This window comes from Martes martes, assembly GCF_963455335.1.
Source record: "Martes martes genome assembly, chromosome: 5".
Lineage (NCBI taxonomy): Eukaryota > Metazoa > Chordata > Mammalia > Carnivora > Mustelidae > Martes > Martes martes.
In genome coordinates this window covers 133,076,523-133,096,402 of record NC_137892.1, presented here as the reverse complement: position 1 = coordinate 133,096,402, position 19,880 = coordinate 133,076,523, and the positions used below count along the sequence as shown (strand labels likewise).

The following is a 19,880-nucleotide window of genomic DNA, read 5'->3' as shown; positions in this document are numbered from 1 at the left end:
TAGGCAACGCCCTCACTACAAGGCCAAACGAGGACAACCCAACTTCCAGAGCTTCCCGTCTACCCTACAGACTACAGCTGCCTCGGGCCAGAGACCCAACAGCAAGAACCGCCAGCCAACCACCTCCAGCCAGTCGCATCCACCCTCTCCTCCGAGCGCCCGCGGAGAAAGCTGGCTTCCCATTGGACCAACGTCAGGGCGTGGACAGCTTCCCTGATTGGTTTAAAGGAGGGGGCGGGAGAGAGGCGTACTCTGACGTCATGTTCGCCGCTTGCCCTGGATTCTGGAGGGAGGGGAAGTCAGAAAGGAAGAAAATAAACGGTAACCACATTTATCCGCCAGTGCAAGCCCTCTTACGGAGAGGGGGTTCCTTCCCACCAGCCCGACGAGCTCCGCCCTCACGCCCCGCCTGCGCCGGGAAATCAGGTGACCGCGGGCTGGCGCAGTCACGTGGCTGGGGCGCGCCCGCCCGTTGTGGCCATGGCGGCCGCTGGTTCCAGTGTGGTGAGGCGAGTGGAAGAGCTCGGGGACCTGGCTCAGGCCCATATACAGCAGCTTAGCGAAGCCGCCGGCGAAGATGGTGAGGGAGCCGAGGAGAGGGGGGCGGGTGGGCCAGCCATAGTTCAAAGCTGGCACTCTGTGGCGGTAGAGGCTGGAGGCTTCGGCCTGTGGTCAGTATAGTTCCCAGACCAGAGCTCCCCAAGGTGTTGGGCTTCTGACCCTCGCTGCAGGGTCGGTTGTCCACCTCCAGGAACCCACGTTCCCTTATGGTAGGGCATTTGCGTCTAAACTGCATCTTTTCATAACCCATGATAACCGCTTACATCTCAAATCCGTGCCGCTCGTCTTTATCTTGCAAGCGACTGGGAAAAGGTTAAGATCTGGATAAAAGTATAGAAGTTTAAATGAGTGTTTGAAGGTGTCTGGTAGTACACAAACCAGCAATGGTTGTTTTGGATGCAGTGAAGATAGCTAGACGCGCGTAACAGTTCCACTTTTTCATTGCTGCGTTATACATTTCTTCTGTTTTGGATTCTGAATCCAACTGTAAGTAGTATTCTCCGGAAGAGCTTTACATTGGTATAGTTTGGATGATTCATATATATCATCTCAGTTCTCATAAGGGCTCTGTTAGCATTAGAACACTTAATTTGGAAGTGTGTAAATGGTTTTCTTCGGACAGACTGGCTTAGAGAATTACCTGGACTCTTACTTATTATTATTATTATTATTTATTTATAAATTTCTTTTTCTCGACTTTTAGTTTTAAGTCCAGTTCTCTTTTATTACATTTCAGCTTCCCATAGGTTCTACATTACTTTCTTCTTGAGTTTTGAGCCATTATACAGGTAGGTTTTTAAATTTTTGTGGACTGACTCGTTGTCATCAGACTCACAGGAAAATAGTATTGAAACATTTTGCCAGATGATTGATGGTGAGTTTATTGAGTAGGGTCCACAATGAAACGGCTCAAGTTCCAGTGAAGATTATTTGCTGGATTATCTTTTCTTAGGAGTATGTTCTTAAAAACCGACAGATCACCCTGAAGCTGATTTCTTTTTTGGTACCTGGTAAGCTTATCCCAGGGTTCATCTGAATAGTTTTTGGACTGTAGTGGCTATTACTGGAAAGTGTATCCAGATTACCTCTAAATAAACTATACAGTGAAATCCACCCCACCACCGCTCCATTTAAACCAGTCTAAAGAGGTCGAAGAGTGTTTTTATTCGTTTATCTCTGAACCCGAAAGCCATTTTCATTTTCCCGTGGAAGAGTTCTTTAATCCAGACTAGAATGAGCGGTGGAAGTAAAAGTAAAGTGCTTTATATTTTTGTTGGGAGATTTTATCTTTAAAGATTTTATTTTATTTATTATTTTATTTTTTTTAAGATTTTATTTATTTGACAGACAGAGATCACAAGTAGGCAGAGAGGCAGGCAGAAAGAGAGGGAAGCAGGCTCCCAGAGCCCCATGTGGGGCTCGATCCCAGGACCCTAGAATCATGACCTGAGCTGAAGGCAGAGGCTTTAACCCACTGAGCCACCCAGGGGCCAGAAGATTTTATTTTTAAGTAATCTCTACATACAACATGGGGCTCGAACCTATAACCACAGGATCAAGAGTTGCATGCTCTACGGACTGAGCCAGTCAGGTGCTCCTTGTTGGGAGACTTTAAAGTTGTGAAAATTTACTAAAATTAAAATGATAGTGATCCATGTTATGAGCCATTAATAAGTATTAATAGCAAGATATTTTTATTTTATGAAGTTTAAAACATGGTTTCATATTTGAACTGAACTTGGCATTCTTTTTTAAGATTTTATTTTTTTGAGAGAGAGAAATCAAGAGACAGCACGAATGGAGAGGGAGGGGCAGAGGAAGAAGGAGAAGCAGACTCCCCACTGAGCAGGGAGCCCAGTGGGCTTGACCCCAGGACCCTTGGATCATGACCTGCATGGAAGGCAGATGCTTAACGGACTGAGCCACTCAGCTGCCCCTGCACTTGACATTCTTTTCCACACAACAAAAATAATATTGACTCAAAATGTGCCCTTTAATGTAACAACTATGTATTTTTATTAAGTTGTAGGGTTTGATAGTTCCTATTTTCTACTTCAGATCAGATCAGATGGAATGTGGCTACATATTCCATCTAAGAATGCTCTTTTTATTACTGAGTCAATTTTTGTTTTTTATTTCTCATTGTACAAACATGCTGTGTTTACTATATGGAGGTATGCCATGAGATGGACTTTTTTTCAGGATTATGTAATAATCACTTGTCTATCCCTTGCCAAGTGTTTCTTTGACTGAATGGTTCTGGTGAAAGTATTGCATTTTATAAAAGTGTGCTAAAATGTGAGCCATTATCCCCCCTCCACTGTACTTACGAGTTTATGTGAGCTACTCCTTCAGCAATGGTTTACTGAATTCAGTGCAAGTCTTTATTTACATTTAAAATAATCTTGCAATTTAAAAAGAAAATACCAACTCAGGTCCTAAAGAAGCACAATAAGGAGTGCCATGTTCCATATAATTTCACTTCACAGTAGAGTCTTTTTTTTTCGGGGTTGTATAGATGCTAATTCTGGGCTGTGGAGGGAGGGCAGTGCTAACAAAGTATCTTTCAATTCATGTGAATAGTGGGCTTTAAAAGCAATCGGAAGGGCACCTGGGTGGCTCAGTTTAGCGTCTGCTGCGGGCTAGGGTCATGATCCCAGGGTGAGTCCCACTACGGGCTCCTGCTTGGCAGGGAGTCTGCTGCTCCCTTTCCTTCTGCCCCTGTTCAGTCTCTCTCTCTTTCTCTCTCTCTCTCTCTCTTTCGTGCACTCTTTCTCTCAAATAGATAAATAAAATCTTAAAAAAAAAAAACAATCAGAATCTGATTTAGATAAAGATTAGGCCTCACCTAGGAAAACTTGAGGTCATCGTATGATTACCAGCAGACTAAAGCTGGTAGTGCCTTTACTTCAACAGTGAACAGCTTAGCTATTTGTGTAAGTGCTAAAGCTGAATCAGATGGGCCTGTGCCAAGTATTACATTTTCTGTTCATTGGCTAGTGTTGGAAAGGGTACATATTTCAGAAAGGAAGCACAGAGGGGCAAACTCAAGGACTTTAGTATCTTGATGGTGGCCGTGTCTAAATTTGACATGAGATGGTACAGAAGGGTAGATACCTAGCACCTTGGTATGGACACTTTGTAGGAAAAATCCATAAGAAAAAGTAAAACTGTAGAAGCAAAGGGAATATGACATTAAAGAAAAGGGAGAAAGTAGACAATGTGGAGGGGAGAGAGGGTGAATTGTTTTTAGAGGACATACTAGAATACTCAATTCCTTCTTTGAAAGAATTAGGTAATTTTTTCCATTTCTAGGTTTTTAAAGGAATAAAATGTGCAAATAGATTATATAATTTTAATTAATTGTAACAGCTATTTACATATATAAATACGCAGACATGGGATAAAGTTATAATTGCTCAGCTTACATTTTATGAGGCATTTGACTTAATCCTATTTTAGAAAATTCATTTATGAAATTACAAGTTCAGTGGAAGCCCTTTGTGTAGATTTATGTATATTGCTTGTACTATTCCAATAAAAGTTAAATTTATTACTTAAACATCGTGTGTGAACATCATAAAAGCAGCATCATGAAAATGAAAATACAAATTGCATTTAAGAAATGACAACTGAATCTAGAAGTCCATTCTAGCTCTCCAGAATAAATTACCATGATAAATTTGTTAAGAAGGATTAGGCATTATGATATTTCATGTTTTGGGGGGGTTTTTTAAGATTTTTTCCATTTATTAGAGGGAGAGACAGAGAGGGAACACAAGCAGGGGGAGTGGAAGAGGGAGAAGCAGGCTTCCTGCCGAGGAGGGAGCCCAATTCGGGGCTCTATCCAGAACCCTGGGATCAAGACCAGAGCTAAAGACAGATGCTTAAGGACTAAGCCACCCAGGCGCCCCAGTACTTCATGTTTTACAAAGATATTAATACCATGCTGCTTCAGTGCTATAACATAGTATCATTTCAGGTACACCTTTTTAACACTTTAAAACTATATGAACTAATCTTCACGATTTTATCTCTTACAGATCACTTTCTAATTCGGGCCTCTGCAGCTCTAGAAAAATTGAAACTTCTATGTGAAGACAAAGAATGTTCAAATCCATCAAATCTTCTAGAACTTTACACACAGGTACTGAAACAGATGTGATTTCTGACATATTATGGAGAAGATTGCCTATATGAGATGACTGACTCCGAAGTTTAGATGTGGCGAAACCAGTTTATTCTCTAAAGTGTTTGACTTGGGGGGCACCTGGCTGACTCAGTTGGTAGATCATGCAGCTTTTCATCTGGAGGTTGTAAGTTAGAGCACCATGTTGGGTGTAGAGATTACTTCTAAATAATAACTTTAAAATAAAAACAAAGTGTTTAATTTTTGTCAAAAAGACCTATGTATAAAAAACATATGGACTTGAACTTTGAGGCAATATACAGAAAAGTAAGATTTATTATCTAATGTATTAAGGGAAAAAATCTTGGAGACCACAGAATTGCTTCTCTTTATATATAATTAAGCAAACCCAAATACATGCAATTTCCAAGTTCTTTTTTTTTTTTTTTTTTAATTTTATTTATTTATTTGTCATAGAGAGAGAGGGAGAGAGAGTGAGCAGGCATAGGCAGAGGGAGAAGCAGGCTCCCTGCCAAGCAAGGAGCCCGATGTGGGACTCGATCCCAGGACGCTGGGATCATGACCTGAGCTGAAGGCAGCTGCTTAACCAACTGAGCCACCCAGGCATCCCAAGTTCTTGAAGGTTATTAGAAAGGAATGAAGATCTCTGTCAAGCCTTGATTATTTTTTTCCCCCTGAAATTCATCTTTTCTTAGGATTTTCAACATAACTCTCCTGCAAGTGTCATGTAGGTCTATAAGATTTTTCTGTGCCCCACCCCCATTTTTACTTTAAAAGTCCAGTCACTTTGTGGACAAGACCTATTTTCTTGGTTTTTTCAAACACTGCTGAGGCAAGTTGACATTAAACTTTAAAAGTCCAGTCACTTTGTGGACAAGACCTGTTTTCTTGGTTTTTTCAAACACTGCTGAGGCAAGTTGACATTAAGAAACATAATTCCAGGGGCGCCTGGGTGGCTCAGTGGGTTAAAGCCTCTGCTTTCGGCTCAGGTCATGATCCCAGGGTCCTGGGATCGAGCCCCACATCGGGCTCTCTGCTCTGCGGAGAGCCTGCTTCCTCCTCTCTCTCCCTGCCTGCCTCTCTTGCCTACTTGTAACCTGTCTGTCAAATAAATAAATAAAATCTTTAAAAAAAAAAAAAAAGAAAGAAACATAATTCCAGGGGTGCCTGGGTGGCTCAGTGAGTTAAAGGCTCTGCCTTCGGCTCAGGTCATGATCCCAGGGTCCTGGGATCAAGCCCTGCATCCGGCTCTCTGCTCAGCAGGGAGCCTGCTTCCTCCTCTCTCTCTCTCTGCCTGCCTCTCTGCCTACTTGTGATCTGTCTGTCAAATAAATAAATTTAAAAAATAAAATAAATTTCTAAAAAAAACAATAAAAAAGAAAAACATAATTCCATTATGTAACTAACATTCTTGTAGCACTTTATAGTTGACAGAGTGCTTCCCATGCTCTTACATGATTGCGAAGGTGTAGCACTTAGGTGCCTGGCACTCTGCTTTCTGTTAGGAAGCTGGGTTCTGCCTTCAGATATCATGGTTCAATGAGCCTGTAAAAACTGTACTCACAAACCTCAAAGGCCCGCTGTTATTTGGCAGAGCTTTGCCTGGCTTTCTTTCCCTTTGGAAGACTCCGTGCTTGTTTCATGTCTTTCACGTGGAAGAGTTCTAAACATTTTATTTATTTATTATTAATATTTTTTTTAGTAGGCTCCATGCCCAACATGGGGCTTTAAACTCATGACCCTGAGATGAAGTGTCGCATGCTCTACTGACTGAGCCAGCCAAGTGACCCTAAACGTTTTAATTTACTCCTAAAGATAAGATGAAAGGCCTAGAGATACAGATTTAAATTCTGTAGGCTTCCTTGGACCCTAATTTTGGTTCTGAATCAACAGGTAATTCTCCATAAGATAATTTCTTGCCCTTTGTGGCTTAAGCCTTCCAAACAAGAACACTTAGCACTTAAGTAATCCTGTGTGCTAGTTCGTGTTCTGTGTGCGTTACAGATGTTAATTCATTTTATCCTCAAAGCAAGGAGCTTTGAAAAGCAATTTTTTCATTTTATCAACAAAAGAAAATAGTCTTGTCCTCGGTTAGTTAGGTGATTAGTGGTAGAACTCAGTTTCCTTAGTCTTAGTCCAATAAATTAAAAAAAGAGAAAGTGTTGGTTAGTTTTAAGGTACTTGAACAGAGCATCCGTGTATTTAGGAATGTTAGAGATTTGGTGTTTAAATTGCATAATGTTGTTGATAATGCTGCCTTTATTGGGTAGCAGGATACATATCACCCAAATGCTGGTTCTGCACTTGAGGAAACAAATCCTTTGAAGATTAAATATGTAAAACTAGAGCTATTCACCTTAAATTGATATAGCAAGCATTGAGAAAATGTTCAAGAAGTATTATGTGTAAATTGCAAAGAGCATAATAATTTTATTTTTCATAATTATATCATGTGATTAGCTTATCTAAAGTCTCCATTTTATTTACTTATTTTTTCGAGAGAAGCAAAATCATTAATTCAGTATTTTAGTAAAATACCTATGAAGTTTCCTATAAAGTGCATCTCAGATTATATTTTCTATATATTTACAGATTCTTTACATATACAGATAATATTTTTTAGACATTTTTCCAACTTTTCAAATTTAAATATTGTGCTGAAGATTTAACTGTCTAATAAAACATCTGTATATCTAAGGTTAAACTTTAAGAATTACTCATGTTTTTATGGATATTCTTTTTTTTCCCTTTTACTTCAGGCAATTTTGGACATGACATATTTTGAGGAGAACAAACTAGTAGATGAAGATTTTCCTGAAGATTCTTCACAGAAAGTAAAAGAGCTGATCAGTTTTCTTTCAGAACCAGAAATTTTAGTTAAAGAAAATAATATGCATCCAAAAGTAAGTTTTGCACTCCTGTAAATTATAGTGAAATGGTGCTGATTCTTGCTGTATTGCTCTTCAGAGTCTGTAATTTTTCATCTGGAATGTGTGTTTGTCTCTATTTTAAATTAAGATTAAAGGAGGGATATATGAGAGTTTAACACTTCAGACCAACATCATAACTAAAGTATCACAGATATGTTTCAGAATATTTGCATGATGGAATTGTGTTGGGATTGATGGTGCCTGATCATTTTCTAAACACAGATATTTGCTGTTTCTGTTCCCTTTACTTTTGCAGGTTCTGTTTTCCTGAAAGTCCCTAGTGATCTAATTACCACATCTCTTTTGTCCTTTTTACAGTTCTCATCCCCCTAGACATTTGCTGCTTTCCTTCCCATTGATTACCCCATCCGTCTGAGGTCCTGCTGGCGCCTCTTCATGTCTCAGAGCCTTGCTCTTGCTCTTTCCTAGGCATCTCCCCTCTCTCCCGTCCTGGAAAGATAGGCCCTTGTCAAGGATATCGTCCTCATCTCTGATCGTCTCTGTTCTGTCCTGCTTCATAACTTGTTCACATGCTTTCTAGTGTCCTGTTTAGATGATTCCAAGATTTTTATCCCTAGACCCAGCTACTCTTTCAAGCAAATAATTCTTTAACTGCCTGCCGGCTCTCTTTACCTAGGATATTTTTTTTTCTCTATGTGTTTATCAGGGGATGCCAACTGTGGAAACACATAATCCCAAGTTTTAAATGATACATCATAGTAAAAGTTTGGTTGATTGATTTTTTTAATAGGGATAAAGAATGAAATCACATTTTAGGAATCTTAACTCAGGAAACAGCCTTATTTATTTATTTATTTAAGATTTTATTTATTTGAGAGAGAGAGAGAGTGTGTGTGCACATGTGAGGGAGCAAGAGTGGAGAGAGGGGCAGAGGAAGAGGGACAAGCAGGCTCCTGGCTAAGCAGGGAGCCTGATGCGGAACTCCATCCCAGGACCCTGGGATCATGACCTGAGCTGGAGGCAGATGCTTAATGGACTGAGCCACCCAGGCGTCACTAAAAGTTCGATTTATTAAAACTGTTTTTTTAATATATCTTCATTATTTTATTCTAGCATTTGTACAGATAAGTGTGATCTTGTTTCAGGTAACATATTTCTGAAAAGTTACCCTTTTTTAAAATTATTTTTTTTTAGATATTGTTGACATACAATGTCACATTAGTTTCAAGTGTACAAGATAGTGATTCAACAGCTCTGTATGTTATGCTATGGTCATAAGTGTAGCTACATCTTACAAGGCTATTTCAGTACCATTGTACCTTTTTCCCCTGTGACTTAACTCATTCCATAACTGGAAGCCTGTATTCACCTTCACCCATTTTGCCCATCCCTCTGGCAACCATCATTTTGTTCTCTGTATTTATGAGTCTGATTCTGCTTTTTGTTTGTTTTTTCATTTGTTTTGTTTTTTTTTAGATTTCACATGTTAGTGAAATCATATGGTATTTGTCTTTCTCTGTCTGACTTACTTCACTTAGCATGATACTGAGTCTGCCCATGTTGTCCCAAATGGCAAGACCTCATTCTTTTTTGCGGTTGAATAACAATCCTTTGTATATGTACACCACATCTTTACCCATTAATCTATAGATGGACATTTGGGTTGCTTCCGTACCTTGGCTATTGTAAATCATGCTGCAATAAACATAGGAGTGTGTGTATTTTTTTTTCAAGTTAGTCTTTGTTTTGGGTAAATACGCACTAATGGAATTACATACTAGTGGATCCATCAGTGGATCATATGGTAGTTCTGTTTTTAATTTTTTGAGGAACCTCCATATTGTTTTCTACAGTGGCTGCACCGATTTATATTCCCACCTACAGTGTATGATGGTTCCTTTTTCTCCACATCCTTACTAGCACTTGTTATTTCTTTTTTTTTTTTAAAGATTTTATTTATTTATTTGACAGAAATTACAAGTAGGCAGAGAGAGAGGAGGAGGCAGGCTCCCTGCCGAGCAGAGAGCCCGGTGCAGGGCTGGATCCCAGGACCCTGGGATCATGACCTGAGCCGAAGGCAGAGGCTTTAACCCACTGAGCCACCCAGGCGCCCCCACTTCTTATTTCTTGTCTTTTTGATTCTAGCCATTCTGATAGATGCAAGGTGATATCTCGTTTTGATTTGCATTTCTCTGATGGTTAGTGATATTGAGCATCTTTTCATGTGCCCTTTGGCCATCTCTGTATATATCTTCTCTTGAAAAATATCTGTTCAGGTCCTCTGTTCACTTTTTGGTCAGATGATTTGGGGTTTTTTTTGTGTTAAGTTGTATACGTTCTTTTTTTTTAAAATTTATTTGACAGAGAGAAATCACAACTAGGCAGAGAGGCAGGCAGAGAGAGAGGAGGAAGCACGCTTCCTGGTGAGCAGAGAGCCTGATGCAGGGCTCCATCCCAGGTCCCTGGGATCATGACCTGAGCCGAAGACAGAGGCTTTTTTTTTTTTTTTTTTTTTAAGACAGAGGCTTTAACCCACTGAGCCACCCAGGTGCCCCAGTTGTATACGTTCTTTAATGTTTTGGATATTAACATCTTACTGGATATATCATGTGTACATTATCTTCTCCCATTCAGTAGGTTACATTTTAATTTTGCTGATGGTTTCCTTTGCTATACAGAAGCTTTTTATTTTGATGTTTTCTTTTTCTTTCTTTATTATTTCTTTTCTGTTTATTTTTGCTTTTGTTTCCCTTGCCCCAGGAGACATACCTAGAAAAGTTTGCTAAGGCCAATATCAAAGAAATTACTGCCTGTGTTTTCTTCTAGGAGTTTTATGGTTTCAGGTCTTACATTGAGATCTTTGATCCATTTTGAGTTTATTTTTGCTTATGGTGTAAGAAAGTAGCCCATTTTCATTCTTTTGCATGTAGCTATCCAGTTTTCCCACACCACTTATTGAATGAAAAGTTATCTTTTTAATTAGATTATGAAAAACTTTTATTTTAGATATATTAGAATTAGCTACTAAAATACTGAAACATTTATTTTGTAAAAAAAAAATGTAAGTTGGGGGGCACCTGGGTGGCTCAGTGGGTTAAGCCTCTGCCTTCGGCTCAGGTCATGATCCCAGGGTCCTGGGATCCAGCCCCGCATCGGGCTCTCTGCTCAGCAGGGGGCCTGCTTCCCCACTTCTCTCTGCCTGCTTCTCTGCCTACTTGTGATCTTTCTCTGTCAGATAAATAAATATAATTTTAAAAAAAGTAAGTTGGAATAGTTATTTTAATTTTCATGTAGCAATAGATTTCTGTACTTCTAATTCAAAGTAAGGCATTCATGTGTAAGTAGCTATAAGTAAAGGTCAAATTTTGTGAAATGAAAGTTTTCTGAATTGCTCAATATTTTGAAATTAATTTTGATTTTTACAGATGCAAGGTTTCTTTTTTTAGCTATGTCTTTGTTGTTTCAGCCCTGCGATTTGCTTGGGGATGAACTCCTGGAATGTCTCTCTTGGAGACGGGGAGCCCTACTCTATATGTATTGTCATTCTCTGACCAAAAGGAGGGAGTGGCTCACAAGAAAATCCAATTTGCTTAAAAAGGTAAAAGGGCATTCCTTATGCATTTTTGATCATTAACATTTATAGGTTTCAAAAAGCTGTCCTTGCTGTATTAAGAAAAGTGGTGGAGTCAGTAGTCTGGGTTTATATTCCAGCTCTTTTACTTACTAGCTGTGTATTCTTAAACAAATTGGAGTTATTGTGAAGATTAAATAAGATGATATGAAAGCCTTGCAAACTGGGAAATTCTGTGTGCTTTTTTTAAGTTTTGAATTGTTATTTTTTAAACTACAAGCTAGACAGTCTATATTAATTTCTAAGCATATTTTTGGCCTGAAGGAAACAAACTTGGTTGTGAACCTGTCTGTCAGCAGATCACTCATAAAGAACCACCGTGACCCTGCTGCTAGAATACTGTAGCCCTCTGATTCATCTTGGCTTTTCTGACTGAATCAGTAAATCTTAGTGTTAAGTATCACTAGGAAGTCTAACTTGAGTTAATTGTACACATGGTTTATGTGGGCCTGGAAGTGAGAGGTCACACTTGATATAAAAGTTTGATCATAATCTTTCTAAATTATAAGTGCATACATATTTTAATAAATTGTTATTGAACTCATCTTTATTATCTTCATCCTTTTCTTCCTCTGATAACATTTTGGCAAGAATATTACTGAATCATGTGTTCTTGGTTAATTTTTTTTTCTCCGTGGTTTTTTGCTAATTGGAGCATTTGGAAGGTTACATTTATAAAAGTGTTTGGGGTGGTGGGTCCTTCTACCATTGTAATATAATAACCATAAGATATGTCTACATCTTGGCCAGTTTTCTGTTGAATAAAGAGTGGCGGGAAAATTAGCATTTGAAGTTTCTACAGTTCTGCATGTAATACTTGTAATTCTTTGACTTTGACTTTCATTTAGTACCTTATGGATGGAATCAGTTACTTGCTACAGATGTTAAATTATCGGTGTCCTGTCCAGTTAAATGAAGGAGTTTCTTTCCAAGACTTAGACACAGCTAAATTACTGAGTGAAGGTAATGTGCTCTCTTTTTGAAGTTTTCTGTTTTGAAGGTTTTTAAAAAATTTTAAGAAGTTTATTAGACTTAACTCTGATTTAAATGAATTTCAGGTTACATTATATACCAAAAAATAATAACAGGGCCTTTAAAAAATTTAAATATCTTCTCCTATAATATAGAAAACTACTGCTAATCTCTTTCTAGCAATTCTGGGAGGATTATATATCATGTTGCCCTGTCACATAAAAATGGTGTGGAGTTGGTTATGGCGGCTCCAGGGCATCATCGGGTTCCTACCTTTTTCCTCCATCATCTTCAGAACTACAGCTTATGGCCTCAGAGGGAGGCAGTTTATATAGACCACCATGTAAACACTTCCCAGAGTTGTGCAGCAAGACTTCCCGTTGAGGATACTGCATTCTCAGTGTCTCAGGATGCTCTTGGGGCTCCTTTCTTTCTCTTTTTCTTTTATTTATTTGAGATAAAGAGTGAGAACGACAGCCAGGAGACAGAAAGGGAGATGCAGGCTCCCCAATGAGCAAGGAGCTGGACACAGGACTCAATCCCAGGACCCTGGGATCGTGACCTGAGCCGAAGGCAGCCGCTTAACTGACTGAGCCACTCAGGTGCCACGCTTGAGCTCCTTTCACCTTACCTATGTTTCAGTCTATAGGAATGGCAAAGGATGTTTCTTTCAGCCAAGACTAAAAGAACAACCTTCTTAGAAGTTTCTGACACTTAAACTTCCACCTGCATTTCACTGGCAAGAATTTAGTCACATGACTTCATACAGGTACAAGGGAACCTGGGATGTACTGGATAGCCCTTTACTTGATACATTGCCATCCCAAATAAAATTATCTCTTAACTGAGAAAGAAGGGAAGAATGAGTATAGGGTGGCAACTGTTAGTTCCTGTCATAAATATCTATGCACTTAAAAATGTTAGGGTTTATATTCCAGCTCTTTTACTTGCTATGTATTCTTAAACAAATTGGAGTTATTGTGAAGATTAAATAAGATAACGTGAAAGCCTTGCAAACCCAAGTGATGATCTCATTCATCACTTGGGTTTTAGACTGAGGTGTGAGAGGGAAGAACCACTTATTTTTACCATCTTTTTATAAATGGAGGAACTGAGGTCCTAATAAGCCAGATGATCTGCTAAAGGTCACATACCTGGTGAATAACATTCCATTATATGCGTAAATTGTCTTTTATACTTCCATCTGAAACTGTGATGGGGAAAGGGGAAATATCAAATATGGGGAAGAAGAAGAAAACTTAGGGAAAATACTATAGTTTAATTTTATAAGTATATTTTTAAATATTTTTCTTTGTTAGCTCCTGTAGGCTTTTCCATTGGAAACATTGTTTAGAAAAAACAGCATGATTTAAGTATCATTAACTGGCTACTGAAAGTTATTACTTTCAGTTAATTCAGGCAAGTAGTTTGTCCTAAAAATTGTGAATACCAAGTGCCATTCCAGTGGGCATGCTATTTTGACAAGCATCAGGTATTTTGACATATTTGTAGGAAGTATTTCTTTCAGATAACTAGTACAGTGATTAGCTGCATTGGCAATGGCCTTTCTAAAATTTTATCCACCCGCATGGATTGATAGAAGAGAAACAGCAGGATTGGCACCAAAGCCCATTTAAAATGAAAGAAAGTAAGAAGATCACCAATTTCTCTTATTCTCCCATTACTAGTTATAGGGTAGGATACTTTTATGGCCTGGAATTTTCTCTAGGATGTTTTTGGTACTGGTGTCTTCTCTTAAATCATAATTTGATTGCACTAGTCCCTAGCTTCCACTGCTTCTTCAACAGAAGAATCCAGAGGGACAGATCTTCTTTCCAGGAAGAAGGAAAACATACCTGTTCCCTAGCACTTTGCCATAGGGCTAGGTCCTCTTCTGGTGTTAGCTTCTTGCTGTCATCTAAAGCAGTTTGCTTTTCCCTACTTCTTTTTCAAGATGTAGTAGAAGCTAGCAAGACTGTCTTTCACAGGCTGAATTACTCCTGAAACCCCAGTAGAGAGGGGGAAGCATAATTCTGAATAATCCTTAATATTAATTTAAAAAGTTTATATGAATTAACAAAATATTTTTGTGGCCAGATCTTAATGATAATTTACCCAACTTTAGGTAAAACTCAAAGCACTGTATACTTAGTATGATTGTTATTTCTTTTTCCAAGATGAGATAATTATTTTGTCCTCTGAACATTACTTATATATGCCATTAAATTTTTAGCTTTTAAAAATTACCAAATAATGTCTTCAGTAATCCTCTTTATGTCATTTCTGAGCCTCATTCTTCTGTGGGCCTGTGTAGAAATAGCCTTATCAGAATAACCCTGGAGTCAAGGGATTAAATCAAAGTACTCCTGAGTTTTGCACACCCTTGGTTTATGACCTTTTTCATACCATTGAGGACCTCCGTGGTGTCTTTTCAGCAGCATTTTGCCTCGTAGCTTAACCCAGAACTTGGGATTTTAGATCCCCAAAAGAAGCAGCTCTGAACTAGCATTACTATTTGCCTGGGTAGCTTGTTAAAAATTAATAGATTTCTGTATACCCCCTGCAGGGTCAGTTCAATATATGGAGTGTGAGAATTTCTTTTTAAGAAGCTCCCATAATTGGTGTGGGTGGCTCAGTGGGTTAAAGCCTCTGCCTTCAGCTCAGGTCATGATCCCAGGGTCCCCCGCTCTCTGCTCAGCAGGGAGCCTGCTTCCACCTCTCTCTCTCTGCCTGTCTCTCTGCCTACTTGTGATCTCTGCCTGTCAAATAAATAAATAAATGAATAACATCTTTTTTTAAAAAAAGGAAGCTCCCAAAGTATCACCAGATTTTAGACATCACTCTTCCTAGTGGATAACAATCTGGTCGCCTTTTTTTTTCCTTCCTATAGAAGTCTTTCAGCCCCCCTTCTCACTTTGTGGGTTATTCTCCTCTTCCCTACCTGCATCCCCCATTATCACATGTGTTTTACCAAGTGCACTGACTTGCATAGTGCAAAGTGGAATGTTTTACTGAAAACCATGCAGAGCATTAAGAGAAAAAATATCAAGGAAAGTTCATAGGAACAAAAACTCTACAGCTAGATAGTAGTGGAATCCTTGGGGAAGTTGAGAGCGAGAAAGTACCTAATTTACATTGTTCATTTCTTCTGTTGATACTTAACAGCAGTAGCTTAGCATAGTCTCTGAATCAGCATCACCATAAGTGCTACGATTTTGTGAAAAATGCACATTCTCAGGCTCAACACTATACTCGAATCTGAAGCTCTAGAGTTGGGGATGCAGCAATCAACATGTTAGCATGTCCAGGTAATCCTAATGTAGGCTCAAGTTTGGGAACCACTCTTTAGCATATAGCCATTCATTCTCTCTAGTAACATTTTCTCACGGGGTACCTGTGTCCCCTGTTCAGCAGTCACTCCTTGTTAATAAAAAGAATGAGGCTTGGATTTGGGCACAAATTGTATCCCATATATCCCCTAGGCAAACACTCCTCCCACCCTTCCCAAGCGGCTTCACTTTGTGAGACATACTTCTGTTCCTCCTCCCAAAGCTCTAGCCTGCTTAAAAGTTCATCCTTCCCTCCATTTTTGTTTCTATCTTTTTATTCCCCTCTACCATTCTTTTTAGGAATAACTAGACAAGGTATAGGATCACAAAAATAAAAATGACATGCATTCAACAAAATGCCATAACTGATCCAAAATATAATTCTGAATAACGTCTAATCCTTCCTCTCTGAGGTTTATGATCTTTTAACTAAAGGAATAGTGAAAAGAAATGGTTATATTTATTAATATCTATATATCATTTACAATAATAAATGTTTATACTTAAACATAGTACATAACACTTTTACAATATGTATATAATGTTTTATTCATAGAAAGTATAATTAATGTAGAGTAGCCTATCATTTTCATGAACATAGGCCTCAGATTCTGCTCTTAAGTGACTATTTCTTTTATTGATGGTTTAACGAGTCATCTGCTAAACCTGTTTTTCTCTTGGTGGCACTAGAACCTGAATTTGAGGTGAAGTGAAGGGGATAACTGTAGGGACAAATTCTGAGACTAAAAAGCTTGCAGTAGATTCAAGACAATAGAAACTATGATAGATTTGAATGTTGGATATTTCTTCTATTTGTATATCTCTGGTACCATCATAGTCATTTCTGATGAGCCATATTAGGTGAGCAGCTGAGATTATAATACTCATTGATGTGAGGTAAACTTTTCTAATCATACATTAGAGTAAATCATTTATTTGTATTCTAGCAGCTTCGAGAAGTTAATGTTTAATAGCATTTTATGGTTTCTACAACTCTTTTATATATTTTTATGTATGTATTCCTTAAGACAACTCCATAAAATAAGAGGTTTTTCAGATTTGCAAACCTAGGCTCAAAGTTTTCCAAAATCATAGTCAATAATTTATACCCAAATCTTTTGATTCTAGGTCTCTCTGTCTGTCTACCAAATTAATATACTTAGTGTGCCACAAATATTTAATTATATAATTACTTTATTTCATAATAAGAATGCTTTTAATTCTTGATGGCAACCCTACATTGTATGCCTTTTTTCTGGGAATATAAAATATCTTGGATATAATTTAACATCTTTCATAATTTAGAATTATATGGCCTCCTAGGGTTATATTTATGTATGATAATTTCTGTAGACTCTTATAGAAATATAGGAGGTGTAGAATACTTGACTGGAACTGTATTGCTGATCCTAGAATATATCCCAAAATAGAAGTTGTGTTCATGGATGAGATTCATGGAGTCTCCAAATACTCTGAAATTTTATGGAGAATTTGGGGTATATATTCCGGGAGAGATTTCATTGATTATATTAGCTTCTCAGAGAGGGCCTAAAGAGAATCCCCTAAGGGTTAAGAACAAGTGGCCTAAATAATTATTTTTAAAAAATTCTCTGACAGTACCCCGGGGGGGTACGGGTTATGGACCTCTTTTATAAGTAAATAGAGATAGAGATGCCAATTACATAAGGAATGTATTAGTGATAATACGGCTTTTCTCGGGTAATTGTTAAATGAAGATGAAAAATGCTTAATGACGTAAAAGGAATTGATTAGAGTTTAAGTAGCCAGGTTATCTTTTTAAACACTTAAATTCTAATTTCTCAACCTAAATGATTTTCCCAGGAATATTTAGTGACATTCATTTGCTGGCTATGATGTACAGTGGAGAAATGTGTTACTGGGGATTGAAGCATTGTGCAGATAAACAGCCAGAAAATCACGAAGTGGATTCTGGTGTTTCTGGAGCAAGCTACACAACACAAAAAGAACCTCTGGATTTCCGAGAAGTAGGAGAAAAAATTTTGAAAAAGTATGTATTTGTGTGTGAAGGACCCCTGAAAGAACAAGAATGGAATACAACAAATGCAAAACAAATTTTAAACTTTTTTCAGCATCACACTAACCAGTAAGTTCATCTGTTCCTTTTCAAAGAGGAAAACAAAACAACCCATGAAATGGAAAAGTTCCAGAAAAGAAGACATATTGACACGGTGTTTAAGAATGTTACACTACATAAAGATACCCAGCGTGGTTGCTTATTTTTAATGCCATCACCATTTTTCATTATATATTTTTAAATCTATGAAAGAACGATTCTTTAATGTTTAAGATGGCGTGTATGTTATTCTAACTCAGCCTGAACTGCAGATGTTCTGTAACTAATAATAAGTAGGAATAGAGTTTAGCTTTATAAGTTTTTTTTAATCATTAGCTTTTTTGTGACATAAATTGACCATTTTAAATATCTTCAGATTATTTTTAAATCTGTCTTGAAGTTTGCTGTGCTTCAGAGATTAAAATCAAGTCTCCTCATCGCTTTAGATATATTCTAAAGATGTAAAAATTGGCAAAATAAAAAATTATTACCAGTATTCATACTTCATTTCCAGAATAGATAAATAATGAAAGATGCCACAAGAGAAATGTTTCATTTTTTGTTTTACCATTACTCATGGCATTTACAATTTTTATGCTATTGGGCATTATGTAAAAATTTTCAAGTGATTTTCCAATTTTATTTAAAAGAAAATGGATGGTTTATCAAATGAGTAATGAAGATAAAATCAGGTTAGTCCATCATTAACTCGTATGTGTTTAGAGTGCCCCTTTTCATATGTATTGAAATTTTAATATTTTTGTCTTTAATAGTAGAGATGAGTGATAAAGGCCAGAGAACCTAACTTGCTATCTTGCTTACTGTCTACCTCAACTCCTGTTGTCATCTTGGGATGATCAAATAATTTGCTGATATCCTTGACTTCTGTACCAGTGACTTCATCACATTCCAGGAACTTAACTCCCATGGCTACACCTTGAATGAGTATCACCATCCTGAGTTTTTCTTTCTGAAATCTTAAATTTTAGTAATTGATAATTCACATCTTTCCAGCTTTTCACTTCCTCATTTTTATTGATTTTTCTTTCTCCTTTATTTCTATTCTATCTCTTTAGCTTCTTCACAGCCTCTTTCTCTTGACTGTTCCTCTTTCTCCTAAACCATCAGTCCCTTTGAGGTTTTCTTCCTTCCCTATCCAGCCTCAGCCTAATATGGGATACCAGATGAAGTGCTCTTCACAGTCCCTTCAAGTCCACTGTCCCCTTGTCCTTCAGTCTGACCATTCTGCAAGTCTCAGTGTTGAATTAATCCTGTCACCAACCTTTTCTGGAATGCTGCATCCCATGTGAAGTACATGCAGCCCTTCAAAGTGTAATCCCTAATAAGTATCTCAGCTTCAACTCTAGGAGAGCCCTCAGTACAAGCCTTCTGTTTGTTTCTGGTGTGGCTCCTCTCCTTTTACCATGGTGGCTTAATCTAAACCTCTCACTTTCCTCATGAGGTCCTCTGTCCTGTCCTCTCCCATGGCATATGGCTCTTGGTCCTGTCTTACAGAATATTAAAGACTATGAGGACTTAAACTTCTATTTCCTGGCTTTGCCTTACTCATTTTCCCCATTTTTATTTTTTATTTTTTATTTTTTTATTTTTTATTTATTTATTTATTTATTTCATTTTCCCCATTTTTAGAAGGAAAGAGGTTTCCTGCATGCTGTTGAAAGCCAGTCTCTGCCTTTCCTCATTTCCCCTGGGGCTTCTTTTTTTTTTTTTTGCCTACCTTTTAGGTATTACTCTTCCATGGAGGTCTATCCTTTTTCTCTTTATCCCTCTTCTCCCCCTTTTCCTTTCTCTCTCCCTCTCTCTCTCTTTTTTTTTTTTAAACTTACTCTTAGGTGATGTCATTCATAGCCATGGCTGCTTCTGACACCTATAATGTTAAGCTTACTTCTAGACTTGCAACTTGAATCCCAGCTTCTGCTCTCTGAGCCTTCTTTCTAACTGCCTATTAAATGTCTTCACTTAGATAATTTTAAATTCAATATGTCCAAATAACTGACCCTCATCTTTATCTAAAATCTTTTTTGGTTCATGTTTTTGGTGGTTTTGATCTTTCACAGTGCAGGGCAATAAGGAATGCCATAATCTAATTTCTGTCCACATTCCCTGTTTAATCTCTGCAATGTATCCTGTGTAATCATGTCCTAGTCCGTTCTAGTCCAGTCCTCAAACACTAATAACCCAGGCTCTTTTTTTTTTTAAACACAGACTTTTTTTTTTTTTTTTTAGATTT

General features: G+C 37.8%; 1 protein-coding gene across 1 annotated transcript; it reads left to right on the top strand.

The window, feature by feature from the left end:
• The first annotated feature begins 280 nt into the window (after positions 1 to 280).
• On the top strand, positions 281 to 18,124 carry RIMOC1 (RAB7A interacting MON1-CCZ1 complex subunit 1). The gene is made up of 6 exons (XM_080804947.1): positions 281 to 580; positions 4,605 to 4,708; positions 7,471 to 7,614; positions 11,069 to 11,200; positions 12,082 to 12,196; positions 17,377 to 18,124. The coding sequence occupies exons 1-6, from the start codon at positions 481 to 483 to the stop codon at positions 17,661 to 17,663; spliced, it is 882 nt and encodes a 293-aa protein (XP_080661073.1). The 5' UTR covers positions 281 to 480; the 3' UTR covers positions 17,664 to 18,124.
• Positions 18,125 to 19,880: the final 1,756 nt, after the last annotated feature.

Coding starts and splice junctions, on each gene's coding strand:
- RIMOC1 (XM_080804947.1), top strand. CDS start 481: ATGGCGGCCGCTGGTTCCAGTGTGGTGAGGCGAGTGGAAGAGCTCGGG. Junction 581..4,604: donor CGAAGCCGCCGGCGAAGATG/GTGAGGGAGCCG, acceptor TATCTCTTACAG/ATCACTTTCTAATTCGGGCC. Junction 4,709..7,470: donor TTCTAGAACTTTACACACAG/GTACTGAAACAG, acceptor CTTTTACTTCAG/GCAATTTTGGACATGACATA.